This window comes from Antechinus flavipes, chromosome 4 (genome assembly GCF_016432865.1).
Source record: "Antechinus flavipes isolate AdamAnt ecotype Samford, QLD, Australia chromosome 4, AdamAnt_v2, whole genome shotgun sequence".
In the NCBI taxonomy this organism is placed as follows: Eukaryota; Metazoa; Chordata; class Mammalia; order Dasyuromorphia; family Dasyuridae; genus Antechinus; species Antechinus flavipes.
Window position 1 is genome coordinate 362,167,618 of NC_067401.1, and position 18,191 is coordinate 362,185,808.

The 18,191-nt window shown below is 34.2% G+C and overlaps 1 protein-coding gene across 1 annotated transcript in view; it reads right to left on the minus strand.

Annotated features, from left to right (window-relative positions):
• Positions 1–18,191, minus strand: part of THBS2 (thrombospondin 2) — a 45,867-nt gene that overhangs the window by 18,092 nt on the left and 9,584 nt on the right. The window contains exons 4-12 of the mRNA XM_051998155.1: positions 13,530–13,699; positions 10,237–10,377; positions 9,539–9,635; positions 7,633–7,803; positions 7,030–7,206; positions 4,953–5,126; positions 4,568–4,695; positions 4,295–4,447; positions 3,033–3,251 (exon numbers count right to left, since the gene is read on the minus strand). Coding sequence (XP_051854115.1) covers positions 3,033–3,251; positions 4,295–4,447; positions 4,568–4,695; positions 4,953–5,126; positions 7,030–7,206; positions 7,633–7,803; positions 9,539–9,635; positions 10,237–10,377; positions 13,530–13,699 — 1,430 coding nt within the window. The remainder of the gene's footprint in view (positions 1–3,032; positions 3,252–4,294; positions 4,448–4,567; positions 4,696–4,952; positions 5,127–7,029; positions 7,207–7,632; positions 7,804–9,538; positions 9,636–10,236; positions 10,378–13,529; positions 13,700–18,191) is intronic.

The following is an 18,191-nucleotide window of genomic DNA, read 5'->3' on the forward strand; positions in this document are numbered from 1 at the left end:
ATACTAGTTCTACTATACATTGGTTATAGGAATCCTAAGGAAGAATTAGGAAAATTGGAGGAAAAATTGGCGTTTGCAACATTTGCACCTTCATTTTTAAAGTGGTTCTAAGTCACTAATGTTTCTACTCTGCTTGCAACTTGGTGAAGAAAGAGCACAGAATGTAGAAATCACTGAATCCAGTTCTCAGAACTTCTAATTATTAAATATGTGACTTGGGCCAAATCCTTTCTCTACTGTAAATCTCATATTAATCATCTATAAAAATAATAATAACCTATCTCATGAGGTTCTTGTGATGAGAAAAATTTATAAATATTAAAACATTTTAATAATACCTAATACTTATGTAGTACCTTAAGAAAGTTTTAAATATATTATTTCACTTGATCCTCACAACAACCATGAAAGTAGATATTATCATTGCCCCATGAGATGAAAAAAAAAAACCAGAGCTGAGAGAGATCGGGTGACTAGCACAGGGTCATAAAGCTAACTATTTGTCTAGGGTGGCATTTAACTTAAGATCTTTCTATATCTTAATACAATAATCTATTCATACTAGTATGGCAGAAACTAGGCATCAACCCACACTTAACACCGTACACCGAGATAAGGTCAAAATGGGTTCATGACCTAAACATAAAGAATGAGATTATAAATAAATTAGATGAACACAGGATAGTTTACCTCTCAGACCTGTGGAAGAGGAAGGAGTTTGTGACCAAAAAAGAACTAAAGATCATTACTGATCACAAAATAGAAAATTTTGATTATATCAAACTGAAAGGTTTTTATACAAACAAAACTAATGCAGACAAGATTAGAAGGGAAGCAATAAACTGGGAAAATATTTTTACAGTCAAAGGTTCTGATAAAGGACTCATTTCCAAAATATATAGAGAATTGATTCTAATTTATAAGAAATCAAGCCATTCTCCAATTGATAAATGGTCAAAGGATATGAACAGATAATTCTCAGATGAAGAAATTGAAATTATTTCTAGCCATATGAAAAGAGGCTCCAACTCATTATTAATCAGAGAAGTGCAAATTAAGACAATTCTGAGATACCACCACACACCTGTCAGACTGGCTAGAATGACAGGGAAAGATAATGCGGAAGGTTGGAGGGGATGTGGGAAAACAGGTACACTGATACATTGTTGGTGGAATTGTGAACACATCCAACCATTCTGGAGAGCGATTTGGAACTATGCTCAAAAAGTTATCAAATTGTGCATATCCTTTGATCCAGCAGTGTTACTACTGGGCTTATACCCCAAAGAGATACTAAAGAAGGGAAAGGGACCTGTATGTGCCAAAATGTTTGTGGCAGCCCTGTTTGTAGCGGCCAGAAACTGGAAACTGAGTAGATGCCCATCAATTGGAGAATGGCTGAATAAACTGGTATATGAATATTATGGAATATTATTGTTCGGTAAGAAATGACCAACAGGATGATTTCAGAAAGGCCTGGAGAGAATTACATGAACTGATGTTGAGTGAAACAAGCAGGGCCAGGAGATTGTTATATACTTCAACACAATACTATATGATGATCAATTCTGATGGACCTGGCCATCCTCAGCAATGTTCCAATGGAACAGTAATGAACTGAACCAGCTATGCCCAGAGAAAGAACTCTGGAAGATGACTAAGAACCATTACATTGAATTCCCAATCCTTATATGTTTGCCTGCCTGCATTTTTGGATTTTCTTCACAGGCTAATTGTACACTATTTCAGAGTCCGATTCTTTTTGTACAAGGAAATAACGGTTTGGTCATGTATACTTATTGTTTATGATATACTTTAATATATTTAACATCTACTGGTCATCCTGCCATCTAGGGGAAGGGTGGGGGAAGTAGAGGAAAAATTGGAACAAAAGGTTTGTCAATTGTCAATGCTGTAAAATTACCCATACATATAACTTGTAAATAAAAAGCTATTTAAATAATAATAATAATAATAATAATAATCTATTCATGCTATAAACTATCTCTTCTATTATAGGTTTGTAGATTTAGCAGTGGAAGTAAAACTCTTTGGTTTTTAAAGAGATATATAAATGTTGTTGTGGTAGTGGTGGTGGTAGTGGTTGTAGTGATAATAGCGGTATTAGTGGTGATGGTGGATGTGATTGTCAGCCATCAGTTCCAGCTCCTTTGTTTTATAGATGAAGTACTTGAAATGTCATAGTCAAGTTAAATCAGCATTGGCAAGTGAAGCTCAGTGAGCATAAAGTCTGCGAAGTTAACAAACGATCTAAGAGGAATCAATTCCCCCTTTAATTTTCTCTATGCTTTTTTATCTCTTTCTCAGTGTACATAAATTTTGAATTTTTGCAAGTATGTATAAATACATACACATATATACATGCACATACATGAACTATACAGGTTGGACAAGAGCGGATCATTCACAATCTGCATCATTGAAAGGAACTTCGAAAGAACTAAAATTCATTTATATATGTGTGTATGCATATCTAATATATATTATCTGTAAATATTTGTTATCTTTGTATATCTAGGTACAAATCCTCCTTGTAGAATGTTTAAAATTCATTTGGGCTACAAAAGGTAAAATATGAATATTTATACCTATCATGTATTTTTATGGTCAGATGAATTTTACTCCCCAGAAGTATCATATTATGAGATCTTTGACTTAAGAAAGAAATGTATGAGAATGGCAACTTAAACAGCTAGGTAGTTCAATGTATATAGTATTTGGTCTAGAATTAAGAAATCCTGAGTAAAAATCTTGCTTCAGAGATTTTCTAGATGTGTAACCTTGAATAAGTCTTTAAACTGCCTACATTTCCTCAACAGTTAAATGAGAATAATAATAGCACCCTCCTTCTAGGCTGATTGTGAGGATCTCTCATTATATCACAACGATGCCATACAATAGGAAAGTAACAAAACCTGCTTCCATAAGACATACACACACATACAAACACAAAAATACACAAATGTCTCAAAAAAAAAAAAAAAACACAACTCATGTACCTTCCCACTTACCTTAATGCAGTGATATGTGGCATTTGTTGCACAGACAAGGTTTTTATTAGGCCAGCCATCTAAATCAGAATCTTCACCACAGATGTGCCCATCACCAGCATAGCCAGTTTTGCATTCACACTTGTACATTGGATCACTGAAATGGCCCAGGTATATGCATTCCGAATGCTTATGGCAGTTGTGAGTCTTGTCTTTGCATGGGTTTTCAGGTTCACAAACCTGCAATACCAGACATCTGAACATCAATAGCCAATACTTACTAAGTGACTATGTGGATGAGGCACTAGGTGGTGGGGTGATATATGAGACCTTAAAGGCATTAAGGAAAAACAGAAGACTATGGTTGACTCCACATAGACAGCAGAATTCATGTAACCAGAAGTCTTCATTCATCTGGTTTGCTATAGCTAATCTGTACCTCCTTTTAAGTGGCAAGTAGCCTAGAAGTACTAATCCATCTTATTTTTTCTGTCTTTATATCCCATTCCAGAATCCTCCCTACATTTCCCTCTTCCCCATGTATATATTTCTAGGCAGGCATGTGAAAAAGTCTACATCAGTTATTTCAAACTCAAAAAGAAATGGGAAGAAGAATCAGAATCTCTATGTTCTATAAACCCTCTTAGTTTTAACATGTAATATAATCTTTATTTTACTGCATTATTATTTATTTTGTTTAATATTTTTATAATACATTTTAATCTGATCTGGACTACACTTGAAAATGTTGCTGACTCCCTCTGTTTGACATGTTGTCTACATAAATTGCAAAAATTTGCACCACCACCCCAAATAATTTTAAATACATTAATTTATCATGCTAAATAAAATTAACAAGTATTTAGAATGTCTATAATGAGACTGTAGTGTAGTAGGTAAATGGCTAGATTAACAGTTTAAAAGATTAGATCAAGTCTCCTCTGATATTTTGGGGTATTTTATTTTACTGAAATTGTGAAATTGCATTTTTAGAATTGCAGTTATACCTCCCTACCCAACTATGACATTTTCTCAATTTCTTCTTTTGTTGTCCAATCCAAACTCCCAGAAATAATTTCACAGTGCTATCCAAAGTGAAGCATGTAGCCTGTGCTAACAAGCCCACAAACAGAAGGTGCATTTCCTTCCCATCTGATGAGAGACTAGATACTCCCCACCCTTCTTTCCTTGTGGCTCTTGGCTAAGTTGTCATTAGAAAGTGATCCACTCTGAGTTTACACAGCTGATTTCTTGCCCACTGACCTCACATCCACATTACTTACTTGCTTTTCTGTTCTGGCTGCATCCAGCCCCACCCCAAAAGGCTGAGTTCCTTTGTAGCGTGGGGGGCATGGCAGACAGTGGAAGCCTGGATTGGTATTGACACAGCGGTGAACCTTACTGGATATGAAGCAGACATCTGTGACAACTGTGCACTGTAGGGAAAAAAGCAAAACAACTGGTTTGTTGAGTTTTCTAATCTTCAAATGATGCTTGAACTTTATCCTATGGGCAAAAAAATATATTGGGATATGATAGCCCAGGAAGGCACCTACTTCATCAAGATCTTCACAATGAGTGCCATTCCCCAAATAGCCAACTGGACAAGAGCCACATGACCAAGAGCCATCAGGGAAACTATTACATTCTGCTCCAGGAAAACAAGGATTAGATAAACATCCATCTGTGAAGAGAGGAGGAAAGATGGAATTATATTTTTAATATTCCAAATACTAATCATGTTAAAAAATATATATGACAAGTCATGATGACTCTATTCAGAAATTTCATTTTGTGTGATGGACTACTTTATGGCTATAATTCAGACGATATTGGATATAATTCCTATATCAAAATATATAGATCATGGCCAGCCAAAGGCAGAGTTAAATTTCATATGTTGCCAAATCAGAACAGAAGCACTGATTACTTCATACATACCAATGGGACAACTCCGTTTGTTGCACATCTGGTGTTCTTTGACATCTCCCACACAATCCTTTCCTCCATACTGTGGCTCAGGATTATTGCAGACTCGAGATCTCTCACGAATCCCTCCTGCACATGTAACAGAGCAGGCAGACCAGGGAGACCATGGACTCCATCGACCATTAACTGTAATTGAAAGAAGAATTAAAGATTAGTGATAAGAAGAATACCTATAAACAAAGATAAAAACATTAAACGGTTTCTATGTGGTACTGTTAAATGCTTACACTGTGCTGGGTATTCAGAATATTAAAAACAAGATTTTAAAATTCCTGCCCCCAAGGCCCTTAAATAGATAAATAGAGACAGAGATATATACATAAATATATGTATATGTTATTATATGTGTATATATTGTTAAACAATATATGTGTGTATAAATGAGTGGAGGAAAATATTTTGGTCTTATTCTGTATGATCATGCATATTTTGCTTAACCTGTTAAGACTGTTTCCATATCTGTAAAATGATTATACTACTACTAATTTAACCTGTCTTTCAGAATTATCAGAAAAGTTCTTTATGAACTTAAAAGGACTGCATAAATGTGTAATTAACTTTCTGGGGAATTTAGAATTGATTCTATTTTGAGTTTGATACTAATTAGCAAAACATGGATATGATAACTTTATTTAAGTATTTGAAGGCCTGTCTTATGAAAGAACTATTAGATACTCTAGGCCAATACAAATGAAAAGAAGTAGAGAGGATTCTTTTGACTCTAATGAAGTAAAAACACCACAAATATGTAAATGAGAAGGCAGGACTCACTGGAAAAGACTCTGATAATGAGAAAGATTGAAGACAAAAGGAAAAGGTGACTGCAGAAGATATGATTAATGGCATCATGGAAACAAAGAACATAAGCGTGGACAGATTTTGAGAGATAATGAAGGACAGAACAGTCTATCATGCTACGAACCATGGGGTCACTAAGGATAGACACAATTGAATGACCTAGCAACAAAAAAGGTATAATGAGATGACCAGAATATCCTAGGATCTTCAAGCAAAGGCTGGGATGATCACTAATAGAGAGTTTAAATCCAGTCAGTAGCAATATTCTATGATTCTGAGGTGAAGTTTATAGAGTTTTTAAAAATAGTAATATTTAAGATAATTATTTTTACTTTATTTTGAACTTTTCAAGTTTTATAAAGAACTTTCATATTATCAATTTAGTTTATTTCATATATGCTCAAAGGACCTCAAATATAAAGCCAGAAGGTACTTCAGAGGTCAAGCAATTCATTTTACATCTAACCTATTTTACAGATGAGAAAACCAAGTGCACACAAATATGAGGTGACTTTCTCAAGATAAAACAGGTAATAAGAAAGACAGGCTCTGAACTTAGCTCTTCTAGACAACTCTAGTGATTTGTTCATTTAAAGAAAGACTGCAATTTGACATTTTGCAAAGGAAAATTTCTTCTATAAATAAAATAAGAGTGATCTATTTTCTCAATCATATTTCACCTTTTATCAAATAGATCTTCTTGAAGTTGGGCAAATCTGATCAGAGTAATCCTGTCTTTTACAATCCCCACTCCTTACAATGTAATTGAGAAAAAAGAAAAAGGGAAAAATAGTTTTGGGATTGTTTGTGTTTTTATGCTACATAACTTTAAGCCATCTATTACTTTATGAATTTACTACTATAAAAATTTACAGTTTGAGAGATTTTTATTTTGGTTTGGTTTGGTTTGTTTTAATTTTATACAGAAATCTTCACAAAAGACAAATGAAGTCAGAGTTAAACCATATAAGTTCAATTTTGAACCCAGGCAATCAGTTTCAATCTGAAAGGCCAAATTTCAAAAGTAGGCTATGCCAAGATAGTTATACAGCATTTTCTATTTTAATGAAAATGTTTCCAGTGCTTATTTTATTCAAGCTGGGCTAGTTTTGAAAACAGACTCTGGCAACAAATATCTTCTTTCTATCAGCTTGTGACCATAGCAATCCTTCAACTAGTAGTAATACATACAAGCAGACCCAGTAGGGTGCTACTGTTCATACAGACTTACTTGGACATGGGGACTTCTCACATTCTTTTGTCTCACGTCCACTTCCTTTACAATTCTTTCCTCCCAGCTGTGGGACAGGAGAATTACAGAGACGAATACGAGTGATGTTCCCCAATCCACAGGTTACAGAGCAGGAAGACCAAGGTGACCAGTGACTCCAGCCACCATCTTGCCGTTCTAACAGATGCAAAAACATAGCAGAAGGAGATTAAAATCCTACATTGCTGAAAACAGGAAGGAATAACTAAAGTTCACCCAGAGGACCTAACCCAAATCCAGATGTTTGACTGGTTAACAGTGATATTTCAAAGATGGAATCCAGAAAAGAAGTAAAACATTATCTAAAATGAGAATAAGAAATAGTTTAACCTTCTAAATTTGAACATTCTAGGACTTAATGTGGAAAAAATTTCTATAACAGTGGAGGGTAACTATAATAAGCAATCAGAAACTAAGCAATTAGAAGGCACGTCATTTCTATAACAAAAAAAGTTACAAGTATACCAACAAGCTCAAAATTGAATGGTCTGAATTTGTTGACATACCAGCTTATAGCACTAAAGGAAACAGGGACTTTGCAACAATAGAACTTCCATCACTTACTTCGGTTGTCACATTTGCCAAGGCTACACATTCTTGTCTGGATAGAGGGTCCTAGACATGTGTTGCTGGTGACATCACAGGAGCGTCCTCTCTGTTGTGTTCCTGAACCACATGTGACAGAGCATTCTGTCCATTCAGCCCATGGGGACCAGCCTTCTTCATTATCATTGACTAGGTGACAGAGAAAATAAAATATTCTGAAGTCCAGGCCCCACCTTCATAGATATTTGGATCATTTAGGTATAGAAATGATATAGTGTCTCATATTTAATGGAAGTTTTTAATATCAAAACTAAATTGAACAATAATGATTTTTTTAAAAATGTTTTTAGATTCAGAAGTGAACCAGAGTTAGCTCACAGAAGACAGTTGATAAATTTTCAATGTGGGTGGAAAATGATCAATGCCACAAATCAGAGCTTGATTTATTTTTTTGTTAATTATCTAGATTTTTGAAATGATGGAAAGAATGCTAATTATATATATATGTATATATATATACATATATATATAAATGTGTACATATATATACATATATATGTATATATATATATTACAATTTAAATGTGTCATGTATGCATTTTCTTTCAAAGACCTAGCTGTTAAACATTTACCAGACACTGTCTATCATCTAATGAAATAAAACATTTGCTCCCCTTTCTAGCAAGTATGCCATCCTATATAGAAACCATCCTAGGAACAATAAAAACCAAAGATCGTAGGTGGTTACAGTGGAAAGAATACTGACTCTGAAATCAGAGACTTCACATCTGTGTTACTGATAGCAGGTCACAATATTAAAATCCCACCAAGGGAAAGTCTTCAACCCTGACCCAAATATCAGAGATAAAATCTCAAGGGCTGGGATATTCTAGTAATGGAATATAAAAAGCAGTGAGAACACAAAAGAATGCCCAACAGAGGAGACTTGGGGAGAAAGGTGAAAAAAAAAAAAAAAAAAAAAGATTCTCAATAATATCATGACAGAGGAAAACTTTGTCCCTATGTCATTCCTTATTCTTTTAATTGCCAATCAAAAGAAACATTTTTTTAAAAAGCAGTGAAAAAGTAGAACATTTTCCTAGAAAATATCACTCATAGTAACATATTATAGTGAGAATAGACATCAGTTTGAAACTTGGATCCACTACTTACTGGTCAAGTCCCCATGTCCATGCCCCAGGCATGCTAATGGCTATATAAATATGAATTGGTATAATTCATAGTATTATTCTCTTCATGTAAGCATTAATTTTGCGGCATTTCAAGGCATCTTGATGAAAAATAATATTTAATGTCTTTTAAAAAGCATAACTAGTCCCTAAAAAAGATTGAATTTTCTATTTGTGTTTTTTTTTTGCATTTACTTTCCTCATTCTTTCTTCCACACCAATTTATTACCTTCAATTACATATATATATATACACTAATAGGAAGAGGAAGAATAATAGTAGTAGTAGCAATAGCAGCAATAGCAGCTGGCATTTATACAGATTTTTAAGATTTTAAAATACTTCAGACATATTTACAAATAAATATTATCTCATTTTATCTTCACAATAATCTTGAGAAATAGTATATTCCCAATTGTAAAATGGGGATAATATTGGCCACTATCATCAAATTGTTTTGAGAATCAAATAAAAAAAGATTTATAAAGTGCTCAGCACATTTCATTAATGTTTGGTCATTCAATAATATCTAACTCTTCACTTGTTTTGTGTTATTTTGCAGATGCAGAAAGAAGAAAAAAGTTAAATGCTTTCTCAAGGGTCACATAGCTAACGTATCTGAGATCAAATTGAAGTCAGATCATCTTAACTCCAGGTCAGGCATCTGTCCACTGTGCAATTAGCTGCCCTTAATTTGCATAAAATTGATTCTTCCCATTTGTAGTTGTACTTACAAGGGGAGCAGGATGGACAACATTCACCTTCAACAAAGGATGGATTGGCACAAGTTACTGCTGGGCAGGTGATTTGGCTGCAAACTGTTTTAAATTTCTACAGAGAAAATTATTTCATTAATTTCTGTAGTTAAAGCTCTTTATAAAACACTGACAATACAACCTTTGCAGAATAGCAACAGTGAAGAGAGGGAGGGAGGAAAGGAGGAAGGAAGGAAGGAAGGAAGGAAGGAAGGAAGGAAGGAAGGAAGGAAGGAAGGAAGGAAGGAAGGAAGGAAGGAAGGAAAAAAGGGAGGAAGGAAAGAAGGAAGGAAGAGAGGAAGAAAGAGAGGGAGGGAGGGAGGAAGGAAGGAAGGAAGGAAGAAAAAAGGAAGGAAGGGAGGAAGGGAGGAAAGGAGGGAGTGAGGGAGGTAAGAAAACTATATCTACTAGTCACTTCTGAAGGAGATACAAAAGTGCCTACCTCTCTGGAATTCTAACTCTAAAATTGATAGGCAGCAAGAAGCAAAATCATTTTCTCCAGTTAATTTTATCCTCCTTATTGACCAAAAAAAAGGAGCATGAATATATAAATCAGTCACAAACACTCTCTCTCTCTCTCTCTTTCTCTCTCTCTCTCTCTCTCTCTCTCTCTCTCTCTCTCTCTCCCCACCCCTTTTTCCCCCTTCTCATACAGAGAAATGCTTCCAAATTCTCACCTTGCAAGTACATTTAGTACAGCTATCCACTACCCAGGTCTCATTATCTTGGAAGAAACGGCCATCCTGCCAACATGCTGTCTGGTTCCTCACCTTTAGAGGGACACCAACGAGTTCCCAGAGAACTTGATTATCATTTGTCTAGAAAAGTAAAGACACCACCCAACACACATGAAATCCAAATCCAAGTTCAATTCCAAGTCAGTATTAAGACATCTTAATGTTAACTTTCTGGTTTCTGTTAAATATTTCTTCCTTGAAATAAATTCAAATGAAATAATAATGGACATAAAGTAAGCCTTTGAAAACCTTGAAGCATTATATTAGCTACTGTAACATTATTATTAAGAAACATAAAGCATATCTATACTACTTTGTGATAGATGTTTTGGGGTTAGTAAGGATGGAAAATAATGAAAGTTGAAGAAATACAAAGCGCTATATAAATAGTTACTGCTATTACCACTACAACAATTACTTTTATTATTGCTAATACTGCTACTACTACTATTACTACTACTAGCACTAAACTACTTAATGCTACTTCTACTGCTTAATAGTACTAATATTCTTCGATGGCAGTTACTACTACTAAAGTATTTCTACTACTACTCCTTTTACTGCTACTACTACTGTGCTACTATTACTTATCAACACTTATACTACCTTAATATTATCACTTCTATTTTACCATTGCAACTATTTCTACTACTGCTGCTACTTTTTACAACTACAATTTACTACTACTTTTACTACTTAATATTACTATTATTCAACCATTTGTAAAATTATGTCTAATACTACTACTATTTACTACTACTTCTACTTAATATTGCTAGTACTATTGTACTGCTACTACTACAATTTCAACTTCTACAACTATGACTGCTATTACTCCCACTGCTTAATATTATTAGTACTAATTTACTACTACTTCTGGATCTTCTACTACTACAGCTGCTAATACTATTACTACCTAACATCAGCCTTAAGTATTTTACTAACCACAAACTAAGACTATACAGGCAGTTTCTATTTTTACCCACTTCATCTCTTGATGTTCTGCTGATTTTACAATAGGCTGAACTGTTTCCCTTTTTCTACCCAATTACTCATGGGTTTGACTGATGAGTCAAACAAATGAAGGCAGCCACCCTTGCCCATTGCCACTGGACTAAGATTTCAAAAAACAGTGGGAAAGAATAGACAGAAGTAGCTCTTATAACTTGTGCTAACAACAAAAGAAAAAAATATTTGCCAACCTCCTACCAACACCAACATCATCAAGGCAAAAGAGTGCAAATACCCTCTATCCTAGAGCTATCTGCCTGACTAGCCTGCTTTAAATGCATGCCCCCTTAAAGACAACTCTTGATATAAGAATATATTAGAGGGGAGGAAACATTGTGCTTTGTGGATTGATCCCAACCTACATGCATCAAGCAAACACTGTCAAACTTTTACTTGGCTTTGGTACAGAATGATCCATGCTTTCTAGTCTAATGAGATTATATTTCTACTTTTAACTATTCCTGACAGATACTTCCTTCAGATAGATTCAGAGAGGTCCAAAAGCCATTCCACTAATAAAGAAAGCAAGATATTAGAATTGGAAGTTATATAGTTTCTGATTCCTTAGGCCAAGTTTAGCTTTAAAGTAAATGAATTTCTCAAATGGAAAATTTAAATACTCTCTAAATAATGGGAGAAAGTAATGATTGTAGGACTTGTCCTTGAGGTGCTTGGTGCTACAAGAAAGCCAGCTTAATATTTCCACCTCAAAATAGCCCTAGCATCATTCTTTTTCATGACCCCCTACTTTATCTCGCAATTATATACTCTAGACAGCCAGAATTACAAAAAAAAAAAAAAAGACTGATAACTCATCCACTTGCTAATTCTACAAAACTATAGCAAGAAATAGTAAGGATTGTCTTAGATACAACCAGCAGAACTTTGTACTCAGCAACAACAAGATTATATGATGACCAATTCTGATGGACATGACTCTTTTCAACAATAATGCCAGTTCCAATGGATTTGTGATGTAGAAAGCCATCCGCCCCTAGAGAGAGAACTATGGAGACCGAGTGGGATCACAACATAGTATTTTCACCTTTTTAATTGTAATTTCTTTGAATTTTATTTTCTTTCTCATTTTTTCCTTTTTGATCTGGTTTTTCTTGTGTATCATAATAACTGTGGAAATATGTATAGATGAATTGCACATGTTTAATATATTAGATTACTTGCTCTCTAGGGAGGATGGGGAAAGAAAAGAAACTTTTGGAAGAAAGGTTTTGCAAAGTTGAATGTTAAAATTGATCTTTATACATGTTCTGAAAATAAACAGCTTGAATTAAAAAATATTGTACATAAAAAAGGATTGTTTCAGAGAGAAGCCTGTATAATTCTAATTTAGAATTTGAACACAGGACATTTCTTAGGTCATGAAACAATATTTTCCCAGCCACATAGTTTTCACAGATGTTTCCCTTCCCCTTCTTTTCCCCAAAAATAACCAGACCTAGATGGTCTATCTCTGGTTTTGTTCACCATTATTATCTTCCCATTAATATTGTAGTCTCTGTTACTGTGCAAAAGTAAACTTGTAGCATTCATCATATTTGAATTTAAATCTAGATTCTACTGCTTTTTATCTCTTATAAAGAGCTATAATTTTTCCTTATTGGCATATTTTTCTCACTTCCCTTCTTCGTCCAACTCAGGTTCCAGATAATCAACCAGTAAACCAAAGAATGTTGCCACATCTCCTACAAATGCCATATATTCTTTAAAACAGAGACTCCATCTGGACATATGACAGATGGAATTTTCGAAAATTTGCAAATCTTTTCATGTTCTATTCTCTTGTCAATGGACTCATACATCAAATGGTACTCAAACAAACAAACAGAACTCTTTGAACAACCATCTGCCAAATACCCAATATAGAATTTCTAGAGAAACTATTTCAACTTGGACATAAATGCTACCTCATGATGAGACTTTTCTGTCCTACAAAGAAGAAGCAACAGCTATACCTCAGCCACACACATTGTCTTCCTTCAGCTATACTTAGAGAAATACTAATCTATAATCAAATGAGCTAAAAGCTTCATAGTCCATCTAACTCAAGCTCCCTAATTGTATAAATAAGAAACCTGAGACCTATGAATTAGAAGTCCTTGATAAGATTTCACAAGGAATAAACACTAGAAGTAAGATTTGACTCTGATCCTCTCACTTTAAAATATACTTCTCTGTTCCAGCTTAATCATACAGGAACTTACCACTTTATTTAGATTTTCTCTGAGGCTGTTGACTAGGCTGTGTAGCCCCGATATTTCATTGATCATGCTGCCTAGTTCTTCACAGGAACGCTCACAGACTTCTGTTTTTTTCTCTATGGTTGGGCTAAGATGGAGTATCTCTGTGCTCTCATTGATGGTGTTCATTTCAGCTGCAGGAGAAGAGTACAAAGAATAGTTGCATGGGTAACATTGGACCTCTGATTATAGCTTGTTCAGGGAATTACATGCTGACCCCAAAGGTGGAGTTGAGTGGCATCTGTTTTTGGAATGATCTGATGCTAAATTTTACCCACAACAGCAGAGAGGAGTTGAAAATCAGCTGTTTCTAATTACAACTTTTCTTTTTTCACAAGGGAGTCCAATTCCATTCCACAAAACTCAACTTACCACGTAAAGATAGTTCACTGACAAAATAAAGCTTTCATTTTTGAAGAGAAAATATTTAGTATTCTAGGAACATTTACATTTGCAACTTTACAAACATAATCAAATTTTACATGAAGTATAACATTCATTCACACTGATGCTGACATGTCTTCCTCTTGTTCCTTCCCTGATTCTGAATGCCTCTTATTCCCAATTCCAATTCTAAAATATCCCTGCATACACTCTTGTTCTGCTGATCACTTATAACTTCACTTTCCTCTCTTTTCTATCACCAAATATTCTTCCTCATAATTCTTTCATCTAGTACATTTCAGGTTTGTCTCATATTTGAGAAACCTTTACTGTAATCTATTCTCCTTCCCTTTTTTGCTATAATTTCATGTATCCCAGTGATTTTTCCTGATCTTTGTAGCCATAACCTCTACCCATCAATATAATTTATATTTACTTCTTAAAAACACACACACACACACACACACACACACACACACACACAAAGACTTCCTTCATAGAATGTATGATCTTAAGAACAAGGACTATGTAATGATGTCTTTGTATCTTTAGCATAGGTTGATTCCTGGCACATAATAAGAATTTAATAAATGTTTATTGGTTGATTATTTTAGGTTAAATTTCTTGAAACAAAGCACATGTACCACTACTTCCTCTATTTAAAGAAGCCAGACTTTCTCCCTTAACTTTGTGTGTGGATTACATATTCTTATTAATATTAATTTACTACTTACATCAGCTTTTTTGTGGTGGCTAAGAATTTGAAATCTAAGAGATATCCACCACATGAGCAATGTCTAAACAAATTGTGCTATATGATTGGGATGGAATATTATTGTGCTATAAGAAATGACAAGCAGGATAATTTCAGAAAAAACTTGGAAAGACTTGCATGAACTGATGCAAAGAAAGAACCAAGAGAACACTCTACATAGTAACAGTCATGTTGTAGGAGGAAATGACTTAGTTATTCTCAGTAATACATTGATCCAAGAAAATCCCAAAAGACTAATGATGAAGCATATATACTATCTGACTCCAACAAAGAACTTACTGTCTGAATACAGACTGAAGCATGTTATTTTTTACTTTCTTTCTTTTAGTCAAACCTTCTTGGACAAAATGACTAATATGAAATATTTTACATGATTGCACATATATAATCTTTATCTAACTCTTTACTGTCTCAGGACGGAGGGAGAGAAGAGAGGGCCAGAATTTGGAACTCAAAATGAAATAAATATTAAATATGTTTTAACATGTTATTGAGGAAAACAAAATATTATATATTAAAAATAAAATCCATTTACAATGCTTATTTTGACCTTTCTTTTCCTGCAGACAAAGACTGTGCTATTTGGGTCTTCAGTCCTAGAGCTTTTTGATACTGACCATGAAGGGCCCCAGCACTTATACAACAGTTCTGGCCTGGAATTTGACAAGTCAGGTTGTCAAATCTGTCAGTCTCTAAATGAAGGGTCCAGGTTGGGTTCACATCTTAATTTTAATGCCTGCCTCCCCACCCACCCAGGAGAAACAATGCCCTACTCATAACTCAAACATAAATGCAGACCTACCTTTCAATACTACATTCTTTCATCACTGGGTTATAGATATTACATTTTCTTTGGTTCAAACCATCTGTGATTTTGTCCTCACAGGGAGTTCCTAGGGTCAAAGATTTCCTCCACTAATGTTGGTTAACAACTAACCTTTAATTGGAAATCTGACAGTTGTACTTACAAGTTAAGTGACATGCTTGAGGGCTCACAGATAGTAAGTGTTAGGGAAAATGTATGAATCAAGATCTTTCCACTCATCATTCTTCTAAATTTCTAAACCAATATGCCCCTTCTTCTCACTACTTTTTTAGGTGTTTTCTCTTGCATTAGATTGTAAAGTTTTTGAAGGCAAGATCTGTATTTGTTTTAATATTTGTATCCTCAACACATTTTGCACAGTGCCTGATACATGCTAAGCACATACCTTATCCTTCATTTGTTCATTCTTCAGACCAATACCAGATCACTATTGTACTACAAGTACCTCACAAACCAGATTTTATGTGTACTATTTCATCTTTATATGCCATTATTTTGCTCATGTTATTTAATTCTAAAACTACTTCATCCATTCATGTTCAGCATATAATTTCTATGCATCTCCAGAGCCTTTTTTAAATTATAATCCATTTCTCTAGATTCAAAAACACTTAATTCAACAAAAACTTCTAAAGAATCTTCTATATCCAAGGCACTTTTGCTAGACAGTTCGCATTATGCTTTTCTATTTACTCAGGGTTCCTTTTAAGAAAAAATTTTAGCCTTTAGTTGATTTGAATTTAATGTTACTCATGGTTTTTGCTAGAAAATGTTTAAAGCAGAACATTTGAATAGTGAACTTCCTGACTTTCAATAAGAAAGAATCCTGACAGACATAAGAATATGTATGGTATCACAAAAAACTTTAGACGTGGATTCAGAGTTTTAGGAATTGAAACTCCTCTCTTTTTCTTTTTTCTTTTAATGTAATCATATCATTTCAAGTAAATTACTTGCTTTTGAGTCTGTTTCCTCAATCTGTCCTGCTTTGTCCACACCATATTGGATAATGTGTATATGGTATACCATGACCATTAAGCACCATATAGACATTAGCTAGGTGCTTAGCAATTAGAGCATGTTTCCAAGCAGAATGACTATAGAAAGATCAATAGTTCCAAATGGATCAATAAACAATAATCCCCAAATACAAAAAAATATTCTCAGACATTAGGTAATCACTGACTGGTACAAGCATTCTTGGATATTCTAAAGTCTAGAACTTTTACCAATTAGTAATAGTTCCCTATTTAAAATGAATTCATGAGAGACAAGAAATAATATTTACTCCTTGGATGAACATAAAATAAAATAATAGAAGAATATAAAAATCCAAATAAAAGATTACTGACATTTGTGTGTGTGTGTGTGTGTGTGTGTGTGTACATACCTATCTAATTCTGCCCTCAATGAATTAGGTACTATATATATGAGAGAGAGAGAGAGAGAGAGAGAGAGTATATACACCTGTATATACTATAGGTTGGTAATATAAGTGTTTTTAATCCCTATTTGATAAATGAAAAAAAACTGATGCTTAGAAAATTTGAATAACTTGCTGATAATAATACAACTAGTAAATGTCAGAGCTAATATTTCAACTCAGTTCTCTATTTATTTCAATTTTAGTGCTCTTCATACTAAACCATTGATCTCTCCATTCAGCAATGTTTTCTCTTTAGGCTTGTTAGGCAGTTTCCATTTTAATATTGTCTCATCATAATTCTCCATTTTCCATCATAAAACATATTTCATAAATGCTAGACTGACTTACTTAGATTATTTAAGCTGATAATGTCTCTACTTTATTTAAATATTAGCAAAATCTTCCTTCATGCAGAGTTACACACCTACTTCTCCCTTTCTAAAGTATTTTGATAGGTAGGTAATTATACTGTGGGCAAAGTCCTTGTCTCAACTTCCCACAAAACACTCCATTACAGTCCAATGGTAACATGCATATCAGGCAAATACATGTGTCTGAATATTGAGTTTAGAACTTGGCTTATCCTACTGGCACCCCTCAGTGAATCAAATATTAAAAGCTATTTGAATCCACTGTGGTTTGCCAGTAGGGTACAAAGATAAGTATTTTGTTTCTTGAAACATGGCACCTGCTGACAAAGTCAACTAGAAACCAGATCATTGGCTTGGGATAAAGCAATTTGCCTTCCATCTGTTTATAGACAGAAATGTAACAGCTCATTCTTTCAAACACTCCTTCCTTCTAATGGCATGGATAAAATGCCAAAGAAAGTGAAATTTTTTCTGGGATTTTTATAAAAAACTAATCTATAGGACAACGGCTTCTTTTGGCAAAGCTAATAACTGATGAAAGTTTGTCTTTCTACTAACCACCCCTACCCCCATGACCAGTTGCCCTAAAATCATTTCCAAGTCCATATTTTTCCAGGACACATCCTATTTCAAAATAATTTCTCCTTGTTCCCCCATTGCCAGGAACTCTCCTACTCCCTCTGGATTCTTCTCTTCCATCTAGTTTTCAGTTGCAGAGGAATGTAGCTCTTATAAAATGACTCACGCCAAAAGATTTAGGATTAATATATGCTTTGTTGCTCCTCCCACAGCTAAATTTGCATTTGAAATTAGTATGCCAAGAAAAGGAAATATTTTCACCCAA